Source organism: Pavona decussata, unplaced genomic scaffold (assembly GCF_977016875.1).
Source record: "Pavona decussata unplaced genomic scaffold, jaPavDecu1.1 SCAFFOLD_102, whole genome shotgun sequence".
In the NCBI taxonomy this organism is placed as follows: Eukaryota; Metazoa; Cnidaria; class Anthozoa; order Scleractinia; family Agariciidae; genus Pavona; species Pavona decussata.
Window position 1 is genome coordinate 8,639,203 of NW_028145517.1, and position 25,798 is coordinate 8,665,000.

Consider the following 25,798-nt stretch of genomic DNA (forward strand, 5'->3'; position numbering starts at 1 on the left):
GGTGTTTTTGTGCAGTTTATGACTATGGGGGAAAAGTAGATCTCAGCAGGGGCTATTGACATCCAAAAAGAAAATCGGGGCTAACCGCACATCGACATTCAAATCCTAGTAGTATGTCCCACGAGTCTCCTGTAGCTCAGTGGTTGTCATCCGAACTAGTCATCGAAAGGTCTTAGGTTCGACTTCTGTTGGGAAAACTCAGATTTTCTTTTTCACTGAGTACGCCTGTGTCACTGAAAAAAATACATCTATCATTAAATCACCATTGACGCTAATCCCCAATCAAATAAACCGAGGTTTTTGAAAGCTAATTTTAAGCTTATGGTAAGGAAAGTCTAAATCAAAACTAAAGCACAAAAATCTTATTGAAGAATCTTCATTGACTAGAAATTAAACTCGGCTCGAATCAAAGTTCACGCAAATCCAGGAATAGCACTTTGAACTTTGAACAAGTAGGGCCAGGATTAAAACATAACATTACTTTCTTTAACATAAACATGTAAGTCGTAGAAAATTTTGATGAATGAAAAAAATAGCTGGCCTAATATTTCGCAGTCTAAACCAAGGAATATTCCAGGCGGCTCTAGTTTTACTGCACATTCAAATGCGAATATCACACATGAGATAATTAAGGCGAAACTGTTTGTTTAGCGCAGCCCCTGCGAATTGGGCCTAACAGAAATACTATAAATTCGTATTTCTCAGCAGTGTAATAAGAGCAAAATTCACGATTTTAGTACAAATCTCAATATCATTTTGCCGACGCAGGGATGGACAAAATTCAGAATTGGTTGAGTCCACAAACCGCTCATTAATAAAATTCCTTACAGTTTGTCGTAAATTTCAAACACATATGTACGGATATGAAATGCACAATATATCTATTCAACTTGAATATTTTATCAAATTTAAAGTCTTCGAAATTGACAGTTACACAAACATAAAAAAACACAACTGGTTGACGCAAACAATCACTGTTTTCACGAACAAATAAAATGTCGAAACAACAATTTGCACCTTTTGCGATTCTGATGCTTCCTGCTTCCTGTCAATTGAGATTACAATTCGGACAAAAGTCAACTGTGTAGGTGGATGTGATCGAGACAAAGCAATTTTCAACATAGCTCTTTGTTTGTACAATTGATTACTTCTTCTTTCCGTGTATAACAGAATCTGCCCTCATGTTTGTTTAGGAAAACATTATAAAACCGAGAAAACAATCAAGCCAATGGCATAAGAAGGAACTATTAATTAGAACTACCATTCAAATTTTAATGAAGTTCTCCAACTAGCTAGCGTTCTACATTTCAATTTACTTAGATGGGTGTCACGGGCAGTCTTATTTACTCTGAATCCAAGTTGTAACTAGTTCGTCAATTTTGCCGGCAGAACGTAGCTCGTTCTCGCCTTTTGTAATCAAAAGCAAGACTCCGGAGGTGAGAAGGATATCAGGTATTGTTTTCAGTTTTTTTTTTTGCGAATAAATTTGGCAGCCTCGACCATTCAGTATATCTTAAATGGATTAGAGGAAAATAATGAAAACTGAAAACCTATTCACGATTTAACTTGATCAGAGAAGAACGTTTTGAACTCAGTCTTGACTGTGACTAATTCTCAAAATTTGTTACCCGAATGGGAAAACATTAAGACTCCGGAGGTGAGAGGGACGTCTCTTTCACTATAGGGTATCGTTTTTAGTTTTTGTGAATAAATTTGACAGCCTCGTTATATCTTAAATGGATTAGAGGGAGATTATGGAAAACAGAAAACCTATTCACAATTTTACTCGATAAGAAAAAGGACTTTTTTCAAACTTAATCTTGACGGTAACTAATCCTAGACATTTACAGTATTGTCTCAAAAGGGGGAACTAACATAACTTGATCGCCGTTTGCTCGCTGTCGGTTTAGAAGCCCCATCATACACTCGAACTCCCGGATCACAGCATTTTAGCAGCAATTTCTTGAGTGGAATATTTGGTATGTAAAGCTGACACTCGAATCGCATTTTAGGAACGCGGGTAAGTTTTTAAAATATATCTAGTTTTTGGTGGGATAAATATTTCGCGTTGCCGCGGTACGAAATAGGTCCAACCACTGCAGGATTTGGGAAATTTAGGGGATAAGATTTGTTGTTGCTGTTGAACTAAAACAAACTGGCAATACAGGGAAACTTTAACTAAGTGTTTCCCTTTCAAGAGAAATATTTAAAGTTTAATATTAAAAATATTGTCGATCTTTGGGTGTCGACACTGATGTTTTTTATCTGTTTAATTACATTTATACCTCCTCAAAAATAAGCGCCGTAAATTGACAAAAGTGAAATTTTGTAGTACAGAGAAGATTATTGTGGCTACCGGAAACATAAATGGAAAGACTCGACTTTCCAGAGATAATATTTTTCATAGCTTAGTTTTTAGCATACCAGAAAAATTTCCTGGGAATGAATTACAAATTAAAGAGTAGCCATTCGAGTGTTCGGGTGCGAGTGAGAGGTTTGGGAAAAGGTCGGGAAGTTACAAAGGAGCTTTTATCCGTGATAGCAGTAGCCGCCAGTGTGAAGGAAATGTTCTAAATGAACTAATTTAAAGAGAGCAATACAATCATGTCTCGGAAATGTCGAAAAAACTCTATTGTTGGGTGCGATAGCTTGTATAACAGGATTTTATTTGACCAAGCCAGGGGCCAAGCGCGAGACATCGAGAGCGGAGCGTTTACCCCTCCCTCTCGCTTCTTGCTCCGTGCTCGGGCTCGCGCTTGCCAAGAAAAACGTCTGTTATGAAGGCTATGGGTGCGACGGCTCCCTAAAACGATCCCACAATTCCTCACTCGCACCAGGCTCCCGATCACGTGAACAGTATCGACAGAAATCGAAGTAGTCGATATTTCTCGCAAGTATCGATATTTTTCAGGGAAACCGCAGTATTGGTGATATCGTGTATTTGGTATCGATACCCTAACCTTAGTTTACGCAGTGGAGAATTTTTCAAGATGGCGCATTTTACTCGAAAACGTCTTTGTTTGCATATGCAAGCTCTTGAATTAGGACGTGACCTGGCGAACGAGAAAAATTGAGCTGCGGGGGAGTTGAGAGGACAACCGAAAATAAGAGCAATATCAAAAACGATGCGATGTACAAACGACGGAAGCTTTTAGCATCTTTGACACACTTAGAAGTGACAAGTCAATCAGTCATTTCGTTCAGTTAGCACGCTTTTAAGAGCAACGAATCAAAAGTTTGCTAAAGGCGTTTTTGTAAAATGCTTTAAGTAAACATCATTAAAGTGAACTTTGGAAGATCATCATGTTAAGAAAGGTAAGGCCCTGAGCGTTCTCCTTTATAAACTATGTAGGTACAACAAAGGATATGGTTTTTGAGCCGTTGGTCTGAAAATGGCCGTACAGGGTCTATAAATTTAAACATTTTGGTCTGAAAGTCTCAAAACGGATATGGATTTTACAGAAACGGGTATGAATTCTAGAGACCAACACCCCGTTAAAGATTGACCGAAGTTTTCATCTCGCTCGCTTAAAATGTTTTTAAAAGGTGCTTTTAAGCTAAAGTCAAAACTCAAAGGAGAAAAAGCTTTTGGAAAAAATGTTCATTGATTTAATGTGAATCAAACTTCACGTTAACTCAGGGCTTAATCGGTCTGAAATCGGGTCAGGGTTTAGAGAACAAGCCACACAGTCCCAGCAAAAATTCTGAACAGAACTCCCGGGGGCCAGTTAAGCATGCAAGCATGATCTCTAAATGATTAGCACAAAAATGCTAATCTATGATACAAATTCATCGGAAAACCACAGCAGGGACAATCGTTAGAACGGTGCGTATTGAGTTGACCTTGTTATTAAACCAGATGGAATGCCTTATTTATCTGCTACCTACAGGTACTAAAATATACACGCCGTTTCGCATGTAGTCCTTTTACGTTCAAGTTCATTTATTAGGAGGGAATTTTATCCTCCATTTAACAAATAAACAGCTAATAAACATGTATAATAATATGCATATTTTGCGCAGACAGATAAATGGCAAAAGAAGAGGAATACCCTAAAGGGTTACAGTTATAAATAGCTGTCGTAGATATATTTAAACCTCCTGTGATTGTATTTCGCTCGGAGACAACAAATCACCATTCGACCACCACATACGAATCCGGCCGAGAAAACGTGAAATAATTTTTAGAGGGACTAATTAGAGACAAAAGAAGAAAGATTATTTGAAAAAATACCCGGGTAGTATTCAATCTGTTTGTTCGCATTCTCAAACGTTTTGAGCTCTCATTAACTGTCCAGCTCTACGAAAACTGAATTGAACAATTTATAAGTGAAATGAGTGTTTATGATGCTTTGATTTGAACTGTAAATCGTTTAATAAGGTGAAAAATGAGTGGTACAGTACATTTTTCAAAATTGATATATGTAGATAGTATACAGAATTATATCTCATCGTGTCTGCATTTCAAAAATCAGCTGTTCATTGTATTTTACCTCCAGGTTTCGAGAGTGAGAAATAATGAGAATCATAGCTGTAAAGTGGGCCGACCAGGATGTAAACTAAAATAGGAAGTCCCTACGCTGGGTCAAACTCGTGAATACGTGCGTTAGCAATTTGCAGCTGCATGAAACGCAAATTAAAACAGTCGAGTCATTAGCTAGAAGCCGTAATTGAATCCTATTTGCACATTACTAATACATCATGAATTTTCATTATATATTTTTAAACATCTCCAGCATCCCTTGGAGTTAGTTGTTGATTTAAATCGAACTCCCTCGTCGGGACGTTTTTCAAGGTAGACAGCTACAGGTTCAGAGTAAGTGAGTTATTATTAGTGGCTTATAAGCCAAATTAGCTTATGATAAAAGAGGCATCCTAAGATACCACAACTCAATGTAATGCCCGAACAAAAATAGGAAATTTACACGTCCCACTGTCAACAACAGGTATTTCTTACAAACGTCCTCGCAAGAGCGAAGATAAAAATAGCTAGTTTCAGTTGTGTTGTAAAAGAACACTCGACTCGTTAGTAAACTACGATCAACTAACAGATTCAGAGTATTCTATGCGATATTTTGAGACATGAATGTATACCAGCGCAATTGATTGGCGACTATGATGCCAAAACGCATCTTTAAAACATTTTATTCGTCGTTATTGGCGCTCAACTGTTTTGGTGAAAAAACTCATCTAAGAAATTTCCTTGAAGCATTCTCTTAAGTTTGAAGTCAGTATTTTAACTGCGTAACTCCGTCAATACAGTGGACTGATCATCAGGACAGTAACAAAAGCGAGGATGTGGCTTCTTATGCAAATTATGTCAAGGAACTGAATAAAATAAAAAAAAATGTCGGAAAAGGAGCAACCTAAGCAGAGAGCGAAGGAAAACGCCATTCAACTCGGACAAGAATGTCGCTAAGTAATGTTTAGTCAGCTTTAAGCTGGCTGGGTTTTCTTTTATTAATTGTCAATCTATATGGAAAGTTTGTTTTGCCGAGACGCAAGATCTGGGGTAGAAATAATGAAGCTTTAATTTCTGAAAGATATACATTCACGGAATCGATATTTGTTTTATGCCGAATCTGTCCAAGCATTGCATAGCAGCTGCTGAGAGTAACTCAGTTTTTTCAGTTCAGCAAAACTCATCGAATATTTCGAAATCTACCTCCGAAACTGATTATTTGCCATATATTCAAGAGGACTACAAAATTTTCACATCACCATGCTCAGTCGGTTCTAGGCTTGCTAATTTAGAATGTAGTCCCTAATATTATGACAATTTACTGTCTGAAAAGGACAATTGATGTTGAATACTTCAGCGGCAAATAAACAGAATTGATTTTAGTTATCTGGAGGGTGGTCCATGATGAATTTCTTGCGCCTTAGGGGCCGGCCAAGGATCGCAAACTGTACTTAATCGTGATTAGAGCCCACGTGTGAGAAGATGTAACGGGTGAGATTTAATATTACTTTGTCGAACTGAATAATACCACTCATAACCCTTTCTTATCACAAGAAGAGGACGGTCACGAACAAAGGAAAAATTCAACACGGGCACGCAACGTTTCATTTCGGTGAATACCTGCTCGGAAGGCCTCAGAAATTCGGAGTTAGTTTTAAAGAAAATCTCCAGTTTTCTTCGGCAAAATGTCAGCTCAAAATGTCGTAACACTGGAAAACTAATTCCTTTCGTTTCCGAAAGGGCAAACAAATATCTAGAAAAAGATGCGAAATAATTAAGGTCAGCTAGCATTTTAGTGAATCGAACAACAGCTCGTAAATATGGGAAATAAGATTACGCTACCTACAACTTTCTGCATCTTAAATTTTCAACTAAAGCATCCGAACAAATCATACTCTATTAGCTGAGTCAAATATGCCCTTCAAAGGGAACTAAACGAGCTGGAAACACAGCTGACAGCATTTTTAAGTGTTCCTTTAATATTCTCGTTGGATGCGCCTAGTGTTGCACTGAGCGCGAAAAAGGAAATGGCATTAGCATTTTCCACTGACCAAGTCAAACCTGATAAACAACTAGATTACAGCTTTCAAAAAATGAAAAGCCAATATTCCCTAGAAGCGAAAATTTTCGTTCAAAAATGCAGGTTTTACGACAGTTTTTTGAAAAGAAAATTGCACCTTTAATTTGTGCCAAGAAAACAAATGGAATTTTCACTGGTTGGGGGAGAAAATACATAGCAAATTGGCCGTGCAAAGTGTTTGAAAAATCCTGCTGAAAATCCGGCAATGAAAACAATCGAAGCGATTTCGAATTCACTACTTTTATCCCTTTGTTTTGATCATTAGTCACTCTCTGCCTAAATTTTTAATTAGTCCACGATTTTTACCTTCAAAATCCATGGCATTTACATCCTTTATTTGAAACTTCCACATTCATTAGCAATTGAATTATAAAGGTTTTCAATGACTGATAGCAATCATTACTTCTCACAGTTCTGCAGTTGGCCAATGAAACCAAGAAAACGCACTGGCAATATTTATACCGCGCTCAGTATTGTTTTTGATCCTTTGAATGAAATCCTGAAGTACGAAATGAAAGTTACTGAGCTCTCCTGTGGTGCTGTTTATTATGCTGTACAAGGTGTTTATAACTTTTATTAAAGTCTGTAGATAAAATCCTGAAGTGTGACCATTGAAACGAAAGCTAGGGTGTTAATAAATGGAACCTTTTAGAACAGTCTTTCAAAGATATAGACCCACTTTTAATTTTGAAGCAACGTATCAATAGCGTGTTTTTAGGTAGTTTTTAATTCTTATTCCTAAATTTTAATACTAATAATAATAATAATAATAATAATAATAATAATAATAATAATAATAATAATAACACTTATCTAGCGCTTATCCGCATGCGTTCTAAGCGCTTTACATCCATTGTATTACCGTATGACTTAGAAATATAAAAACAAAAGATTAAGTAAACTAATTTAGATCAAAAGCGCATTTAAAAAGGTGTGTTTTCAGTTAAGATTTAAAAATATTTAAACTGGGCGAAGACTTGACTTCTAAAGGTAAGGAGTTCCATAAAAAGGGAGCAGCTACTGTAAAAGCTCTAAAACCATAAGACTTAAGGTTCCATTTGTTTTGTTTTAAAAGAAATGCAGAAGACGAACGAAGCTTTCTATTTGGTACATAACGTTGGATCATTTCATCAATGTAGACAGGGGCAAGGCCGTTTAGAGATTTAAATGTCAAAAGAAGAATCTTGAATTGAATGCGGTCATTAACAGGGAGCCAGTGCAGATCCATCAGGATAGGGGTTATGTGGTCGTGTTTCCGTATACCAGTAATAAGGCGCGCAGCGGCGTTTTGAACATACTGAAGCTTTTGTAGGAGATATTTAGGCAAGCCATAAGCTAGGGAGTTGCAATAGTCCAGCTTTGAATTAACAAAAGCATGAACTAGAGTTTCAGTAGTCTTCAGAGAAATAAATTATTTCTTATTGTTGTGTCTTTGTATTTTCTATTTTTAAAGTATTTGTAATTTTTGTATTTTTATTATTATTATTATTTAGTTCTTTCCTGTGATGCTGTTTTTTATGCTGCAGAAGGTGGTTCTAACTTTTGAATCTGTAGATTAAATCCAAAACCCGCATTTACCTTGGAACCTTGATTTACCGAAGTGCCAGGGGACTAGGAAAACTGGTTCGTTTAATATCAAGGTTCTGTTCCATACATTTTAAAAGACCGGGCTGGAGAATATCATTCCTCATACCGTTAAATCGAGGTTCCACTAAATAAAGTAAGACGTTCCTGTGGTGCTATTTATTATGCTGTGTAACTTTTGAGTTTGTGGATGAAATCCTGAAGATTGACATTCAAATCTGAAAAGTAACTACCATTTGTTTTTCAATATTTTGCGTTTTAAATGGAAGTTGGGGAACTGTGTATCCATTTCGAACTTAAGCAACTTTGGTGCTGAAAGAGATTAATGTTTACCGGTAATAGCTTGTCGGTGGCTTCAGTCAGCTTTAATTCCTCAGTTATCTCTCTCAGTGTGTAAATAACAAAGCGATTTAAGTAATGGAGCGTGAGTTTTCATTTCCCCGGGGGCATTAGCGGGTGTAGCACAGCGTGCAGTTAACCATTAAATTTAAAACGAAAATTGAAAAGATAAAATAAAAGAAATTATGAAGGAGCCTGCTAGGCAGACTACAACATACAGTCACGATTAATTAAAATAACATTTTCCGGTGAGAATTAACATGCAAGGAAAAACTGTCATTTGGGGCATGTCAATTATACCTATAATGAAGACGCGGTGAGGGGCTGGTCATTGGGGAAGGGGGGGGGGGGGGACTATATGATATAACAGTTGGAAATGTTTGGTTATTTCGAACGATGGTGCTTAAAAGGATGTAAATCTTAAAAATTAACGCACTAAAGAAGATATAATCAGAGGTCAATTTTTGTTTTGGTTCCTTTCTAAAAAGCGGGAAGACGTATTTTGGCTTCTCATACAACATATTTTACAATTATTTCACGAACGCGTATTTAATATGAAATGATAGATAACCAAAGAGGCACGCATCGCCCAGTTGGCTATAATACCTATAAAACTGGATCATTGTACAATACAACTCCAGGGATTGGATTGGCTCAGTGGCCAAAGTATATGCGCCATTATATCATGCCTAAGAAAAAGCAACCATTGAATGTCTTCTGGTTGTTCCTGCAAACCGAAATCAGCAAGATCTAAAAATATATCTTGATTGTTTTGAACAAAACAATTATTCCACTCGCACTTGTTGGATATGAAATGATTATAACCAACTCGGCGCCTTGTTGGCTATCTAGCATCTATAACTGATCTTGCTGGTTTTGTTTTTCAGAAAAGGCCAGAATAGGTTTAATGCGCCTTTTAACAGCACGTGTACTCTGAAGTTCAAGATTCAACTAACGGTTACGATTTCACTGCTGTTAATCGGTGCAGCGGACTTCTTTGAAAAAAAGTGTTTCGCTCAACGGGGTCAAGGGGTCACGTTCAAGAGCTGTGATTGGCGGATTTCTGTATATTGGGTTGACGGCAGTAAAACACGCAAATCGTTAGTTGGGTTTTGACGTTCAGATCGAGTTCATATGTTATTGTAAGTAGCAGTAATAGCCACCATTACTCTTGCATGGTGTAATGGTTCATATCCCATGGTCTCTAAGCCAATCAAAACTCTGGGTTTGCATTATTCAGTGATACAGTTTTTATTACCATGGCCAAACAGCTGTCAAGAAATGCCAACGTGCTCAAAAGTAGTTCTTCAGTTTGAATGTTCAATGTCAGATTGAGGTCAATAGAGACTGAAATTTTTGTCTCTAAATTCGTGGTGCGGCTTAAACGCGCGAGCCTCGGTGTTGGTGTCAGGAGTGTTTTGAAAATTTCTAACCATTTGTGTCACATTTTCAATCAAACCTCTGTAGTGGCGACAAGAAAGAGACAATTCTTAGCGTCTGTACTATGGAGGTGATTACTACGAAGGCAGCGTCCGAAGTACATGCGGATCGGTCTTTGAAAACATTACTTTTTTTTTCGCATCTTATTATGATTCCGGATGAAAAAGCTGCTCAGCTATTACCTGTGGTCATAATAAACTATAATCCCAAGGTGACGTGTGGTTTAATTTCCATAAAATATTGTATTTTTAGCAAGGTAAACTGACAAAGCCTTACTTTGCTTATGACTTGGCAGGTTCAGTGGACGCCACATTGTGAATAGTTGCTGCGGATCCCAGTTGGATTAAAGGCAATTTTATTTTCGCAACCAGAGTGATACAAGATATGCTTCAATAATGAATGTGGTGTTATTGGTATGGACCTTCAGCTTGTTTTGGGACTCCAGTTTGCCTCTCGACGCATCAGGTTAGACAAATCAAAAGTGCTTATTTTGTTTAGCGTCGGAGTCTTCAACTAAATTAACACTTGTCGTGCGTTAGATACGGTTCTTGTCTACCATTCGCTTATAGTCCTGTATTACACGTGAATGAAATGGCTTCTTTTAGTTGTTTGTACGGTTCCTTAGCGCGGATCCAGGCTCAACTATAACTGAGTTATACACCTGTCGTGTATTGAATACGGTTCTTATCGACCGTGCAATTATACATACATTACTCCTTTCAGATACCTAGGAAATTAACTTTTGAAAGCGTTTTCAGACTTCGAGGCGACAATCAAATGGCTTGTTAAATTTTGCACCTTTTCTTCAATTTTGCGCTAGCAGCGTGAAGATGATGCTGATCGTTTGTTTTCGGTTCAATATGCGATTCATTTAAAAAGAAAATATATATCCGAAGGTTTTAACCACAAATAAAGTTGGACCTTCACGATTCAGATAAAGGCGGGATACATTCTATTCATTTTCTCCAAAATCAACGGATTTAGATTATGTTTTCAAAAGCTTGGTGGTGCGTCGACTATAAATGAAAAAGGTGTCGTTTCCTTGTTGAAGGTTGGCGCATTATGCACATGCAAGGACGAAACCTTAAGTATCTTGACATAACAAACTTAAAGTCATTTTAATTATTTCCAACATTTTGGAGCTCGTCTTGTTTGTATGCCACCTTAAAACAGCGGGGAAAATTTAAATCACTTTTTTGTTTGACATAATTTCAGCAATTTATTACGACTTGCTATTGATACTTGGCAATTTCGATCAACTTTCGCCAATGGATTGAGATAAGCGCGTTTAATTAAAATACAACGACAAAAATAAAATAAATTGGCAGCTTCTTAAACCAATCACTTTTGCGCGTTGGCGGTGCGGCGGTTTAAAAACAAATTATAACAATTTTAAAATGATGCCAGCATAAAACTGTCAGAGAAGAGTGTGAAAAATTTATAATTCAAAACGCGGCTTTCTTGCAGAAAATTTTAGAAACAGCTGCTAATTCAACCTGTTTCAATTTAACCTTCTAAGCAAATTTTTGTCTATTGGAAGACTATTTAACGTCTGCAATCTGCATACTGTAATTACAAATAAAACAACCCTGGTTTTATATACGTACGTTATTTAGAATTCATGTCATTTAATTTGTTTTGTTCAGGTTCTGTTGAAACAAGTTCGCAGCAGCGGATCCTAGCCGCGTTGCTCGAAAAGTATGATGCGGATGGTCGACCATCGTCGGACAAATCCCGTGCTGTGCTAGTGACTTTTGGTGCAAAACTAGTCAGGATCATCGACTTGGTAAAAACAATATTGTTGAAAAATGTTTCCTCCCTCCAAGGCGCAGTTATGCAAGGAAAATTTTGCTGTGGCTTGCCACGCAACGCTTTTGTGAAGTAACTCGCAGAATAAACTGCCGTAACATCCTCAGTTTTCGTAACTTCCAGATTTGCCTCGCAATTAAAATTGCACTTGTCTCGTCATCAGTACTTTGCAATTAAGTTGTAGAAAAAAATCGCTTCGTGTAACTGCGCCATTAATACCTGTCAAAATTTGTTGCTTTAAAGCCATAGCAAAGCTTATACATATACAAATGAACCGATAACTCGTATTAATGATTTCAAAATGTGTCGGAATAGTAAGACTTTCACAGCAAATTCCTTCGATTGAGCTTTCGTAAAACCTTTACCAAGAGACTCTAACTGTAAGGCCTGTTTGCGCATGTTATTTTTGTCGCAGCCCTGGTCACCTTCCAGTTGCAGTTTTACATCGCGTACGTAAACTAGCGGTGATTTCAACGCGATTTATCGCCGGGATATCGCAGGTATTTCGAACACTTGAAACTTGATGCAAACTTGCAGGGTTTCTCAGAAAACTACAGCGATACCGCAACTGCTTCTCCGAACATACAGGTAAAATTGTTCACAGTTTGGACTTAGAACTGAAACATAAGTAGCACTAATTTATTTGTTTCTTCCTAGAACGAGAGAGGAAATACAATTCGTTCGCAATGGTGGATTTCTCAGGTACGTAAGAGGTAGATTAGGACATCCCTGTAAAATTAATGTTTGCTTATCACAACACGCTCTCTCTGGTGAGCTTGGCTTGGACGGCCAATCGAACAAGAGGAAGAAGGAGAAGAAGACGGCGTCGAAGAGAATAGAATAATTCATGTTGGCGCTTCCCCGCGACTTAAAGAATTTTGTAGCAAGGTTTCCTTAATTCAACGTTAATGAAAGTGATTTTTTTTCCTTGGGGGCGGGGGGGGAGAGATTCAACAACCATCCTCCTCATTGTTTTTTCAAGTTTCATTTTAACGAGTGATGTCCAAGCAACAACCGTGGACGATAATCCTGCTGGTATACGTTGGATCAATTGTTGATCTGAACATACAATAAATAAGAGAAATAGAGACCGATACAACGTAGAATGGAGCGGTTCTACAACTGTACAGGCCCGCAAATGATCCCGGCCCGCAAATGATCCCGGACCGGAAATGATCCCCAAATTGAACTGCAAATGATCCCCGGACGGGAAATGATCCCCAGATTGGACTGCAAATGATCCCCGATCGCCTCATCATAAATATAGAATGGAATGGACTCAAATTTGGACAGTGGATTTCAACTTTATAGAATTCAATTTTTTATAACACCAGTCGTTATATTTAAACTATCTGCATGCAAATTTCCCAACTTTAAAAATTATAATATAGCAGCACAGTACAACAGAACAATTTATCTATAAACTGTAACATGCATATATATGATTTAAGACTTTCGCTAGATTTTTTCATGTTTTTTTTTTTTGTTGTTTTTCGAAAAAGGAAAAAGAATCGGTCAATGTCGTTCTTAATCGGATCTTAGTCTTACGCATAACTTTTTAGCCTCGGTCATCCAATACGTTATCGTGTAATATGTTGATTTTGTCTTTCGTTTTCGTTTTGCCGCTGATTGGACTCCCAGTCTTTCTTTCTTTTTTTTTTTTTTTAAACACACTGTCGTCAGCATAGACCTGCAGAAGACCATTGTCCCCCTCATAGACGCCTAGGGAATAGCTGTCAATTTTTTCCGCATTTTAGGCAAATTTGATCTTCAGTAATTCGCCCTTCTCCATACTTCAATTTTAATTCTTCGAGTACATCTGTTATGTTTGACTTCATTTGCTGAAGGCTATGGAAGTTGCTTTGATGGGCTTCATGGCTCACCAAAGGAATGCTCTATGTTCCAGTTTATAACTAAATTGTTCTGTTGCACTGGGCTGCTACATTATAATTTTTAAAGTTGTGAAATTTTCATGCAGATAGTTTAATATAACTGACCAAAATTTTTAAATATAACGACTGGTGTTATTAAGAAAAAAAAATTGTTGTGTATAAAGTTGAAATCCACTGTCCAAATTTGAGTCCATTCCATTCTATATTTATGGTGACGCGATCGGGGATCATTTGCGGTCCAATCTGGGGATCATTTCCCGTCCGGGGATCATTTGCGGTTCAATTTAGGGATCATTTCCGGTCCGGAGATCATTTGCGGGCCTGTTCTCATGCGTTTCGAAAGCAATTTGCATTTTTTTAGTCTTGCTTTACGACGCTCTATGGTTGGATAGCAAAATATGCGCCACTTTTTCAACCAATCAATGGCAAAACCAAAATTAATCGTGATTTATTCTCTCGCGTTCTGATTGGTTCATGACGCTGTTTGCGTGTGTTGTGATTGGTCAGAGTAATTATTTGGTTTTGGTTTTACGTCACTCAACTGAAAGCCCCTCTTACCATTGAATTGTTCAGCTTATCAGTTTGCTTGTTTGGCCTTGCATTGTAGCAATGGTTGAATCCAGACTTGACTTGGAACGAGGCAGATTATAATGACACCAAAGTTGTACACGTGAGCCCCAACAGGATCTGGGCTCCAGACATTATACTATACAACAGGTGAGATAGACAAATAAAAGACCTGGCCGCTATGAAATAAATGCAGTTATAAAATCGAATAAAAACGAAATGAATTGATCTCATTTGCTTAGACATCTTTTCAGGGTTGGATTGGGAGAGCGTTGGGTTGTGAGTAGGAACGTCTCTTTTTTTTGTCAGTTTGCTATGTGCTTTTTCACAATGATACTTGAAAGAGGATGAGACGGATATATGAAACATTAACTATCTGCAGCGTCTTGAACATTTTTTAACCTCGTACCCAGATCTCACTAGATTTTTGCGCTATGAGAGATCTGGACGTGAAGATGATTTTATTTCATTGTATAAAATGGTGCGCAAGAAAATGAGTTGAGTCTGATTGATTAGTTTTAGACTGTTTTCTCTTACTAGTTACTTTATTGCAAAAGGTTTCAACTGCATGGGCTGCTATTACTTTATTGTCATTAAACTGAACACAGTGTGCGGTTCGCCGACAGTGCGGATGATAATGATAAACTGGGAGGTGGAACAGGGAAGTACAAGACTAAAATCGCCATTAATTCCAGCGGACATTGCACATGGATGGCACCTGCAATCTTTCAGAGCACGTGTGACATCCACACCGAGTACTTTCCTTTTGATGATCAGGTTAGTTACACATTGTTTAACCTTTTATTTCCATACAATCGAGAGCATTTAGCAAAATACTGAGAAAAATGCTACTTAAAAACTGCTCAGTAGCTTTCGTTTGAATGGTCACACGTTAGGATTTCATCAACAGACTGAAAAGTTAGAATCACTTTGTATTGTACAGCATAATAAACAGCACCACAGGAATGTACTGCTTAGCAGCTTTCATTTCAATGGCCACACGATATTAAGATTTGTCCCAACGATCAAAGTGTCGATTCCTCTATTTTACTCAGTACTGCGGAGTATCCAGTAACAGAGCCCCTTCACAACTTAGCCTTTAAGTTCTAGCTCCCTTTTTCTCTCTGCATTTATAGATGTGCAATCTTAAGTTCGCTTCATGGGCGTTTGACGGAAGCAAGCTGGATATGGAGATAGACGAGTCGGAGACTGGAGCTAAGGGAGACATATATCAAAATAATACCGAGTGGGAGATGGTGAACGTGTCGGTCAAAAGGAAAGAGGTTAGTAAGGAATACTGGCAGAGATCCTCTGAGTTTGGGCCAAAACAGCAGTAATATTTGACAAAATGCCTTTTCTCGAACACTGTCAAATTGCTCTTCAGTCCGTTTTGGCGATTTCTCCAAAATAAACAGCTAGAAGAACTTGAAAAAATTGGCCAATTTTTCAAGTTGCAATCCATTTCAATCTAGTTTCTGCAGGCGCGTAGGAGGGGGGGTTCGAGGGGTTCGAACGAACCCCCTTTGAAGATCAATAATGGCGGAAGAAAAGCTTTTAAATAAAGTTCCTGTGGTCGAAATACATCAACCAAAAAAAAAATAGAGATATAAACCCGTTCTTTAATGGCTTATCCTCAATAAAAATAAAAATTGTCCAGAACCCTTGGAGATTCAAAATTTTAAGGGTCTGTATACTGCTTGGGCTAGTTTCCTCTGTCAGTTAGAGAAAGCCAGGTCAATTTTCAGCAGCTCACTGATTTGGTGGATCTCTATCAAGATGACCTACCCTCTCCACAACTCTTTTCCTCCGAATGTGAATGTGAACGTTCCATAAGCACAATGAGGAGGTTGAACAACTACATGAGGTGTACCATGGGAGAGAGTAGGCTGTCCGCCCTGGCTCTAATGCATACCAAATATGATATGCCTGTCAATATTGACGAGACAGTCAATTTGTTCGAAGGCTTACAAATGAAAATGATGCAGTTTACCAGTTTGGTGTATGACTATCAGCAGATCGGATAGCTAGAACTTGACAGGGCACGGAATGTACATTGAACTTTCTTGTGTAAGTTGAAACAATAATGCCGTCGAAATGCTGTATGTAGCTTAAAAAGCTGCTGTAAAACAAAGTTGTTATTTGCCTAAAATGGGTCTCAAAATGCAGGAAATGAGGTTTCTGGGAACCTAGATTTTCAAAACGTTCCGCGGGAGCATGCCCCCGGACCCCCCGAGTAAGAGCGCCTCCGGCGCTCAGAAGATTTGGGCTCAACGAACACCCCCATCAAAACCTCAGCTACGCGCCTGTTCTGTGCACTGGTAGGGTTATTTGCAACAAAACTGAACCATTATTTGAACGATTCCTTCCATGCAAATATGTTTTTCGGCACTCAAAGTAACACTATTATTGAGATAAACACAATGAAGGTCAAAACAGTCGAGACACTTCAAACAGAAGCTGGAAATTAAAACTTATTGCATGGACAACTTTCTCTCTTCCTCTCGTGATGAATAATCAGATAACAACATCAAGGGAGGGGAGGGGCGGGAAGGGTCTGCTACGATCAGGTCTGCATTTTTTCCACCGAGTTCGATTGATATATTCATCACGAGAAGAAGAGAGGAGATATTCGTTGCAAGAATTTTGAATGCCAGTTTTTTTAGCTCTGTTAGAAGTGTCTCAACAGTTTTTACCTTGATTGTGGTGTGCATCAACTGCACCAGTCATCCATCTCATTTCTCTCTCTTTTTTCTCAGTTTAAATACAGCTGCTGCATTCACCCATACCCCAGCGTGATTTTGACGCTGTACTTGAGAAGGCGTTACTATTTCTACATGGTTAATTTAGTGGTGCCCTGTTCCCTGATCGCCATGATGGTGTTGCTCTCCTTTATTTTACCGCCGGAGTCTGGGGAGAGGATTGGTCTGGGCATTACTGTGCTGATGGCCATGGCGATTTTCCAGGAGTTGACGTCAAGTAAACTTCCGGCGGACTCCCAGTTCATTCCGTTGCTAGGTAACACATTTAGTTACTGACTGTTAACAAAAGTGTGTGTTCATGTGACAATTTAAGATCACGTTAAACACGAGACTTGCAGTTGTCAAATTGCAATAGGATGAGAAAGGTCTCGCGCTATCTACATTACTTCTGGAATAACAGTTGTTGTTCAAATTTTCTACACCTGATATGAACAGATTTCATTGCTAGCAATGAACCTTTCCAAAACATCTAAAATTACGTGGAAAAAATAGAGTTAGAAATCCAAGACAGATGCTTCATTAGGATGCAAGAAATTGCAGTTAGTCTGTGTTGGTCTATTACCCCAGGCAGGTTAGTAACTCTCCAGGACTGAGGACAAGGGAATATCTATAGCTACTGCAATGGGCATCAAGGCAATTAATTTTTGTTATTGTTGTTGTTGTTGTTTTTTAGCTAAGTACTATTCCAGCGCCATAACAGAGATCGGATTGGCTCTGTTTTCCACTTGCGTTATTTTGAACTTTTACTACAAGCGTGACACCATGCCGAACTGGATGAAAACCTTCATGTTCCGTATCCTAGGGCCTTTGGTCAGGATAAAGTACAAATCCCAGCCAACGAACAAGTCCAAAAGAAATAGCTGCAAACAATTCTTGATCGAAGAAAATTGCGAATTATCTGAAATCACCGGGAATCCATACTCAGGGCCTTGCGAAGTTAGAAAGATGACCACCATCAACGAAGCCAGCTGCGAGGAGAATGGCTCCTGCAATGAAGTTCAACAGCGTGTACCCTCACAGCGCACGCGCAGTAGAACACAAAATTCTATCCACGAGACTCCTATTTCAAACGATAACGCGGGTAACCATCATCAAGGAAAGTATATTTTTGGCGCTGATGATGAGTCACGTGAAAAAGAACTGACCAATAACCACACAGACTGGCAAACGGCCGCGAAGATCCTGGACCGGGTGGTTCTGATACTTGGGATTCTTATCAGTGTTGCCACGTTCCTTGCAATTTTTCTCCAGGCGCCAAGAGTGCGGGAAATGTTTTACCTCTAATTCCATTCAATCTTTTACACGTAAAAGTTAGGCAGAAATGTGGTCACAAGACTTGACGTTTGTCATGGATTGAATATAAACACACATCAGCCCGAAGAAGTGAATGATTAGCTGGTCGACGAAAGATCTGAGCAGGCAGAAACAAGGATAAAGATATCTCCATCTCCTCCGTACGTGTCGTTATGGGGTTACCGGTGGGGGAGGTAGAAGGTCAGTACAAGGTATGGACTTGTGGCTCCAGATGTGCTTGGCGCGCGGTCGAACATGACATTATCTGTTGTGCTGATGAGGAAGACGCGTCTAGGCCCCAAGCCCCCTCCTTACAAGCTCGGTTAGCACCATAAGCACGTTGAGGCGTGGGAACGAGGTTGATAGACTAGCAATTGATTGACTTTATTCCATTCAGAGATCATTCACCATTCAACAGACTCAAGCAGCTGACTGATACGACTCTGACATCCAAAAATAAAGGAATGACTGATATTCCTCGTTGAAGCGAATTGAAACGATTAAAACGATTCGACAGTGATCATATACGCAAACAAATACAGCTGTAAAACCCGAAAACATACTAAGAGATTAATTTTGGTCACATCTGCACGGAGAAACTAAGAAAAGCTATGACTCTGATAAACTCCTTGAACCTGTTGTTTAACGAAGTCTAACCATTGCTGAAGACAGTCAATCTGACAAACTCTTTATCCGTTTATCAAAATGCCATTTTTAATAGGCAAATGTCTGGTCACAGCTCTCTGTTTACAGAGTCATTCAACTATTTAGGTTGGCCGGATTGAAATCGGTTTAGACAGCAGTTTTGTATTGCACACCCAGAAAGAAAGAAAATAAGAACAGCACCACATGAAAGTACTGCTTAGTAGCTTTCATTTGAATGGTCACACTTTAGGATTTCATCTACAGACTTAAAAGTTAGAACCACCTTGTACAGCATAATAAACAGCACCAGAGGAAAGTACTGCTCAGTAGCTTCCATTTGAATGGTAACATTTTAGGATTTCATCCAATGACTCAAAGGGTAGAACCACCTTGTACAGCTTAATAAACAGCACCACAGAAAAGTACTGCTCAGTAGCTTTCATTTGAATAGTCACATTTAGGATTTCATCCAAGGATTCTGAAAAGTTAGAACCACTTTGCACAGCATAATAGATAGCTCCTGGAAAAATACTCAGCTCGGTAAATACTGGAAATGTCACACTTTATAAGAGGTTTTTATTTTTATTTTACTAAATTTTCGTTACGTGACTTACGGTTTACCTCTAAGTAGTCACAGCGCCAAGTAAACAAGGAAGTAATTATTTAAATCATTACTGTAGATGGAGCACAATTGTTTCTTCGCTGGTCTAACGAAATATAAACATACATCAGAGTGGAGTTTATGGGAGGATTGAAATAGTCACCTTTTGGGAAAATTTAATAAATAATCAGTGTTCATCCCAATGTCTTTTGTTTTCGCTTGGGGTTTAATTTGGTTTGCTTACCGTCGCTAAAATTAGTCCCACGAAAATCAAGGTGCTATTGGCAATTTGTCCAGCATAATGCAATGGAACGCCCTGGCGAGAAACGTTGCGCACGAAATTGGGCGTGCAACACCCCCTCTCGGAATGAAAAATTACGTTGCAATAGAGCTGCACGAAAAGAAGACTATAATCTTCTACTTTCCGCAACGTTGCAAAATACTTTATTATTATAGTTATTCTTGATTGCTTAGTTTTCCGTATCATCATCATCATCATCATCATCATTATTATTATTATTATTATTATTGTTATTATTATTATTTTAAAAGGAAAATTAACGAAAAAAACGTTACATGACGTTTCGATGACTTCATGTCATCATTATCAAATCCTGTGATTATTATTATTATTATTATCATTATTATTATTATTATTATTATTATTATTATTATTAACTTTGATTTCATTAAGATTAGTTGTATAACGGAGGAAGAACATATTTAGGAACAGGAACATGTAATAAGGAGGAAGTATTAAGATTTTATTTGATTACGATTAAACGATAAAATGCATAGGAAATGTTAGTCATGTCAGGAGCCCATTAGCCGGAGCGTGCAACTCCCATACCGCTCCGCCGGGTAATGGGCTCCTGTCATGTATTTGAAAATAAAAATTAAAACAAAATACTTTGAAAGAGATTAACTGGAGTTCCGTTTTTTGTAAGACAAATTTAACTACATGAAGAGAAAAAATTTCTGAGAAGCCGATCCCTAATCTTAAATATGAAATTTAAAGCCTTTTAGCGGCTCGCTAGCTTGATTATGAACGAACACCTTCAGTGCTGAACAACACGCGACCTGCCGCGCCCTACGCACGTACAAACACGCGCGGACCCACCCACGTAACACGTTATTTCGTAACGACTTATTTTTCGTCTCTCTACCCCTTATTCTTAATTACATCGACATTTCTTACCCCATCCCCCTTAGCAAAGTTGTTTTGCAACCAACACTGGAGCGAGATAAATCTTCATACTTTCTGTACTTTTTTGCGAGAAAATCGAGAAGAGCGGACGTCAGCGCACGCATTGGGCGTTTGTCTGAGAGTGTAGCAGACATTTTTGACGATTTTGCAATAACAACCAAACACGAAAACAGAAAAAAGTCGTTCCAAGCCGCTAATGGGAAATTATGGGCCATGCTAAGAGCAAAAAGGTTGAAATGTTTTTTTGAACTGGTCTCAGTTGATCAAAGAGGGGATAACTTGATCCAGCGGATAAGTCACTATTCAACGGATAAAATATATTAGTTGAAGTACATTTATCTACTGGATAGCAATTTATACGCTCTTTGAACAACCGGGTTTGAAAAAATCGACCTTTGCATAAAGACAAGTTCTAGAACCAATTATGCAAATTATAAAATCAACACGAACGACGAAAGTAAAATTTAGACGACTCTATCGAATGTCGTGAGCTCCTGGAGTAATTATTTTTAATTTGAGAAATTTTGTCTTGGTGGGACCTTGAAATTAACAACTAAACTAATTGCTTTGCTAATTCACGGTTATTGTAATGTCTGTGATACGTTTGTCAATCGTTAAGGGCATAGTAAGTTGAAAAGGCGATAAATTGAAAAGACTAAAGTTAGATGCTGTTTTAGAACCTCTAAAAAAAAACACTGCAATCCCTGCGATCAACGGTTGTGGATTTAAATTTGGAATCTCAGTACTCAACCACGGACAGCGTATTTTTTCTAAGGTCTTTATTTCAAAATGAAAACCGTTTCATGATACTTCATTATGATCTTGAGGTAAGTTTCTTTAGTTGTAACTTGTAATCTCTAAGTAACTATGTTTCTATGTGGAAAGTTTGGTCCTTGGTCTCATATTACCGTTATAGAGAATCGAAGAAACGAAACTAAAAACAAAACTTATGGACGATTTCTGTCATCCTTGTAATTATAGCGGAAATACCGTGATAAGATATAGAGCCTGAATTGGTAAATGAATATATGAGACTTATAAACCAAGGGACCTTATTTGAACAGTTATTAAAATCACGCTCGCACTGACTGTGAAATTTAAAACTGAATTAACCCCATGTTGCTGTCGAGAACAAAACCCCTTGAAATTTGTACAATAAAAAACTCTAGTTGGTCCATGTAAGGAGCTAGGTATGAATAATTCAAATAATGTTTAAAAGTCGACTTTATTTCTTGTTACTCAAGTGCTTTGTTGTTGAACAGCAAACGGCGACCCCAAACGCCAGAAGCATACCCGTTGCCACGAATTTTAAAAATTCCCCGTCGCTTTGGTCTTCTTATAAATTTAAAGGTTTATTATAATTTAATTTATTTAATTTGCCATGAGATAATGTCTTAAATCTGATTTAACTTTGCACAGAAGAGGACATTGACAAGTTATAAAAAAAAAAAACGATGTACAGAAGTGAACAAAAACTCAAAGAGTTATCAGCTTAATTTCTCATTAATGTGTTCGCTAAAGCCTAACGTTTCCGCACGAGGTAAAGATGACAGCGAATACTTAACCGAATGACTATCATGAAAATACCCAACATGATGCCCAGTGCCGCTATACCAACCTAGATTAATAAGCTGGATTTCCTAAAGTACCTGGCATTTGCTATACGCCACAATTGTGATGATCAACATTTCTCAAGTTTATTGATAGCAAAATGGATGATATTCATCTTACTGTTCCGTGACCCCATGTCTACCGGTTTTCAATTCACCCAAAACACAGGAAGAACTTGGTAATTACTTTCCCGAGGCAGTACCTTTAATAGTATTTGCTCCTGATCTTCCTATCAATTAGATCAAATGTAATATTTAGAAGCAACAACTTCTATTGAGTATTTGTTAATTTTCCATCGAACCTACTTTCTTGATTGGAAAACATAGCCTTACCAGTAGCTGGCAAAGAGAAAGGCAAAGCTGAGTTGTAAGAAAAGATTAATTTGATCTTTGACTTAATTTCAATTTTGTTTCATTCAATCTGCATATTATGTTACGTCGTTGTGTGTAGTTGCGAAATAGACTACTAAAATGCGATATTTACAGACAAAATGCCCAAGTAGGTGTCGCTTGTACCGCCCTCCAAAAGTTCAATTTCGGCCGTTCCATAAAGAAAACCTCGTATATTTTTATATAACGACAAACGAAACAGAAAATATGAAGAAATATTGACTTATCAAAATCTTGCACCACGGTTTGATAAATATTCAGTGAAGGTTTATTGAAACAATTGTTGGTGTAATTAAATCCCATATTTTTGTAGATGACAAAAGTACCCAAAGATGCCTAATGGTAATGCATTATTTATGGCGTTTTGTCAATATTCGTTTGTGCTTCACACAGCGCATCAAAAGAATACTGTACCACGGACTCTAAAAAAGCATTTGAAACGCACCATTTGAAAGGTGAGTATTTTAATATTGAATTAGAAGTTGACCACGAAACGAAAGGGGTTAAAGGACTTTAGAAGCGGCAATGCGCCGATAATAAGAATATTAATTACAGCGAGTCTCGTAAATTTAAGGGCAGCCAGAAAACGAGAAACGATCCTTGTTGGCGGAAAAATCGATTTCCCGGTTTTGCTCAAATTGCTCGCGGTTCGAAAACATTAATAGTTCTATTTTCGACGAACTCACATGATCAGCTTATCGAATCAAATCTTTGAGAACAACTTTCATTCGACCTTCTTTTCTCCAGTTATTACACAATAATAGATGATTATAACCGACCGAGGCCTTTGAGAGGGCATTTTAACATTTTATCGGCATGCTGTAGTAATTGTAGTTCTCAGTGCCTGAAACAACCTGCGAGATTGAGGTGAAGAGCAGAAGTACTCAATTAAGTGTGGAACAGTATTTTTGTTTTAAACAAGTACGTAACATTAGGGTCACCCTTCCTCAAAACCGTCGTTTTCAAACTTGATATATCTGATATATATATATATACAGTCAACTCTCGCCTTGTGGACACCTCGCTATTACGGACACCCCGATAATACGGACAGAAGCTAAATCTCTGGGGAAAAAAATTAAATTACAGACGTTTGACTGAAATAAATTCCCGCTATTACGGAATCTCGCTACTAAGGACTCTAACTCGGGGTCCCGAGGGTGTCCGTAATAAAGGGAGTTGACTGTATATATATAAAAACTGGGACCGCCGTTTGTTGCATCTTATGAGTACCACATTAAACTCACGCGGCGTAAACAAGAATGACAATCAGCTACACAGTACTTTTTCATTTTTTTGCCATTTTAGTTCTTTATAACTGATTATAAGCCAGAGAGTGTTGCTTACTCGGCTCAAACTAAGCGGGATGAACTCAGTTACGTGCAAAATCAGCTATTCATTCAAACAGCTGTTCAATTCCTCATGCACTATCAGACGATATTCGCCGCTCTACAACTTCTTAGCAATACAATAGTGATTTGGCGACGTAGGAACCTTTGACGCTTTCTAAAGAGGTTGTCAGTTCTGGTCTCTATTCTAAAATTTTCGGTTCGCTATTTAATAAATTATTTTTAGTATTTCCATGCACAAATTTGGCGGGTTTCTTCACAACCGGTTAGTGGTAATCGTTTTAAAAGTAAATAATTAAATATCTTGACTTCTCACTGGCTTAATTTTTCTTTCAATTAGGTCATGCATATTTTAGAAAAAACTCGAATGTTTAAGTTTTCCGCTGTTTTGACAATCAATTCTTAAAACACTTTAGGATAATTTTATATGCTTACGTTATATTAAAAATAAAAGAATGAAATGTAATACATACCAGAGTGCCAGGGTGACATGGATACAACTTAACTGACTGGCTCTAACAAGTTCAAATGAGTTATCCAAGTGTAATTCGAATTGTTTTATGTTTGAACATTGCGGCGTTCAGTTGTTGCACGAAGCATTTTCTCTGAAACCTCAAACTGTAGCCGAAAAGAGCATTACATCGCAAGTTGCAGAAAACGTGTTGCACTCTGCAACTTATCTTGTAATATTAATGTTGCGAAAAGTAAAAGTCCAGGCCTCCTGCAACTCGCAACTCAATTTTTGATCGTGAGCCGACAAGTTGTGAAGGACCCGAGGCGGCGGTGCCACTGAAGTGCAATTTCTCCGCAACTTGCTTCGCAACGTCTTTGCGTTGATACTACTCGCAGAGAAAATTGCCTGGTGTAAAAGCACCTTTAGTTTCAATGTTTAAATATTCACTAATCTTGTGAGTGAAAATTAAATATAGCCACGGTACTGCAAACAATAACTGCATGCAACAATGACGAAAAGGAAGGAACTCGATTTGTCATATTCTAAAAAAAGACTTATGAGTCTTGGAAAAATATAATGAAATAAAGTAATAGTGAAATATCAATAAACGGCGCCCGAAAATCACTTCCGGCTGAGAGACGTGATCCTCGTAAGGCGATGTTTGGGTGCCCTGGAGTATATCTTCATATGATATCTACATCGCAATAATATTAGAATATTCCCTTCCGAATATAAACGAAACAAAAAAAATCAGGCCGGCCAAATAACTACAAAAACTACAAGAAACAAAAGCGAATGGCTTAAAAGGGCAGATTCGATTGTTATCTGTAATTTGAATTGTCTTCGACGCGACTAAAATGTGGCATAAAAAGGTGTTCAGTTTACAAATTGCGTGTAAATTGCGATCAATGTGTAAACTAACTTTTAATAAAGCTCACCATGAATTAATCATTTTTAGCGTAGCTCTGTTTTCTTTCAAACTAAGAGGACGATTGAAACTACCAAACCAGCGTGCCATTTATGGAGTCATATTCTGTGCGTGTTTCCAAATTTCCTCATTTGATAATTAAAAATGGTGTAGATCAAAAGCGACAGAAAAACAAAACAAACAAACAACTGAACACTGTTATGTTTTTGGTTGGTAACGGCCTAATGACTCTAGCACCAAGCAGGCGACATGAAAGAAGTTAGAGGCAACCGACTACACTGTCCTTTCTGTAGTGGGGAACAGGGCACATAACAATTCGCCTAGCACGGGCTGAAGGAGAACGGGCATCTGCTAACATTATTACCCAATACGCATGCGCCCTATTCCTC

At 38.0% G+C, this 25,798-nt stretch overlaps 2 protein-coding genes and 1 long non-coding RNA gene across 11 annotated transcripts in view; 2 read left to right on the top strand and 1 right to left on the bottom strand.

Moving 5' to 3' along the window:
• LOC146472113 (uncharacterized) overlaps positions 1–25,798 on the bottom strand; it is an 80,889-nt gene that overhangs the window by 19,734 nt on the left and 35,357 nt on the right. The gene's annotated exons all lie outside the window — the stretch shown is intronic.
• Positions 1,224–19,670, top strand: LOC146472115 (neuronal acetylcholine receptor subunit alpha-10-like). 8 transcript variants are annotated; one of them, XM_085120692.1, is made up of 10 exons: positions 1,224–1,452; positions 10,201–10,370; positions 11,552–11,691; positions 12,372–12,416; positions 14,214–14,323; positions 14,782–14,950; positions 15,310–15,456; positions 16,930–17,188; positions 17,606–19,080; positions 19,175–19,670. In XM_085120692.1, the coding sequence occupies exons 2-9, from the start codon at positions 10,301–10,303 to the stop codon at positions 18,214–18,216; spliced, it is 1,551 nt and encodes a 516-aa protein (XP_084976818.1). In that variant the 5' UTR covers positions 1,224–1,452; positions 10,201–10,300; the 3' UTR covers positions 18,217–19,080; positions 19,175–19,670. The 8 variants fall into 8 exon arrangements, with proteins under 8 accessions (XP_084976818.1, XP_084976819.1, XP_084976821.1 ...); XM_085120693.1 differs by having other exon boundaries at positions 1,224–1,436; XM_085120695.1 differs by lacking the exon at positions 1,224–1,452 and adding an exon at positions 1,494–2,020.
• LOC146472116 (neuronal acetylcholine receptor subunit alpha-3-like) overlaps positions 22,539–25,798 on the top strand; it is an 18,814-nt gene continuing 15,554 nt past the window's right edge. The window contains exons 1-2 of one of the 2 annotated variants that reach the window (XM_085120702.1): positions 22,539–22,655; positions 23,072–23,133. The gene's annotated coding sequence lies outside the window, so the exon portion shown is untranslated. Of the gene's footprint in view, positions 22,656–23,038; positions 23,134–25,798 lie in introns of those variants that run through there. The other variant, XM_085120706.1, reaches the window with a different exon arrangement.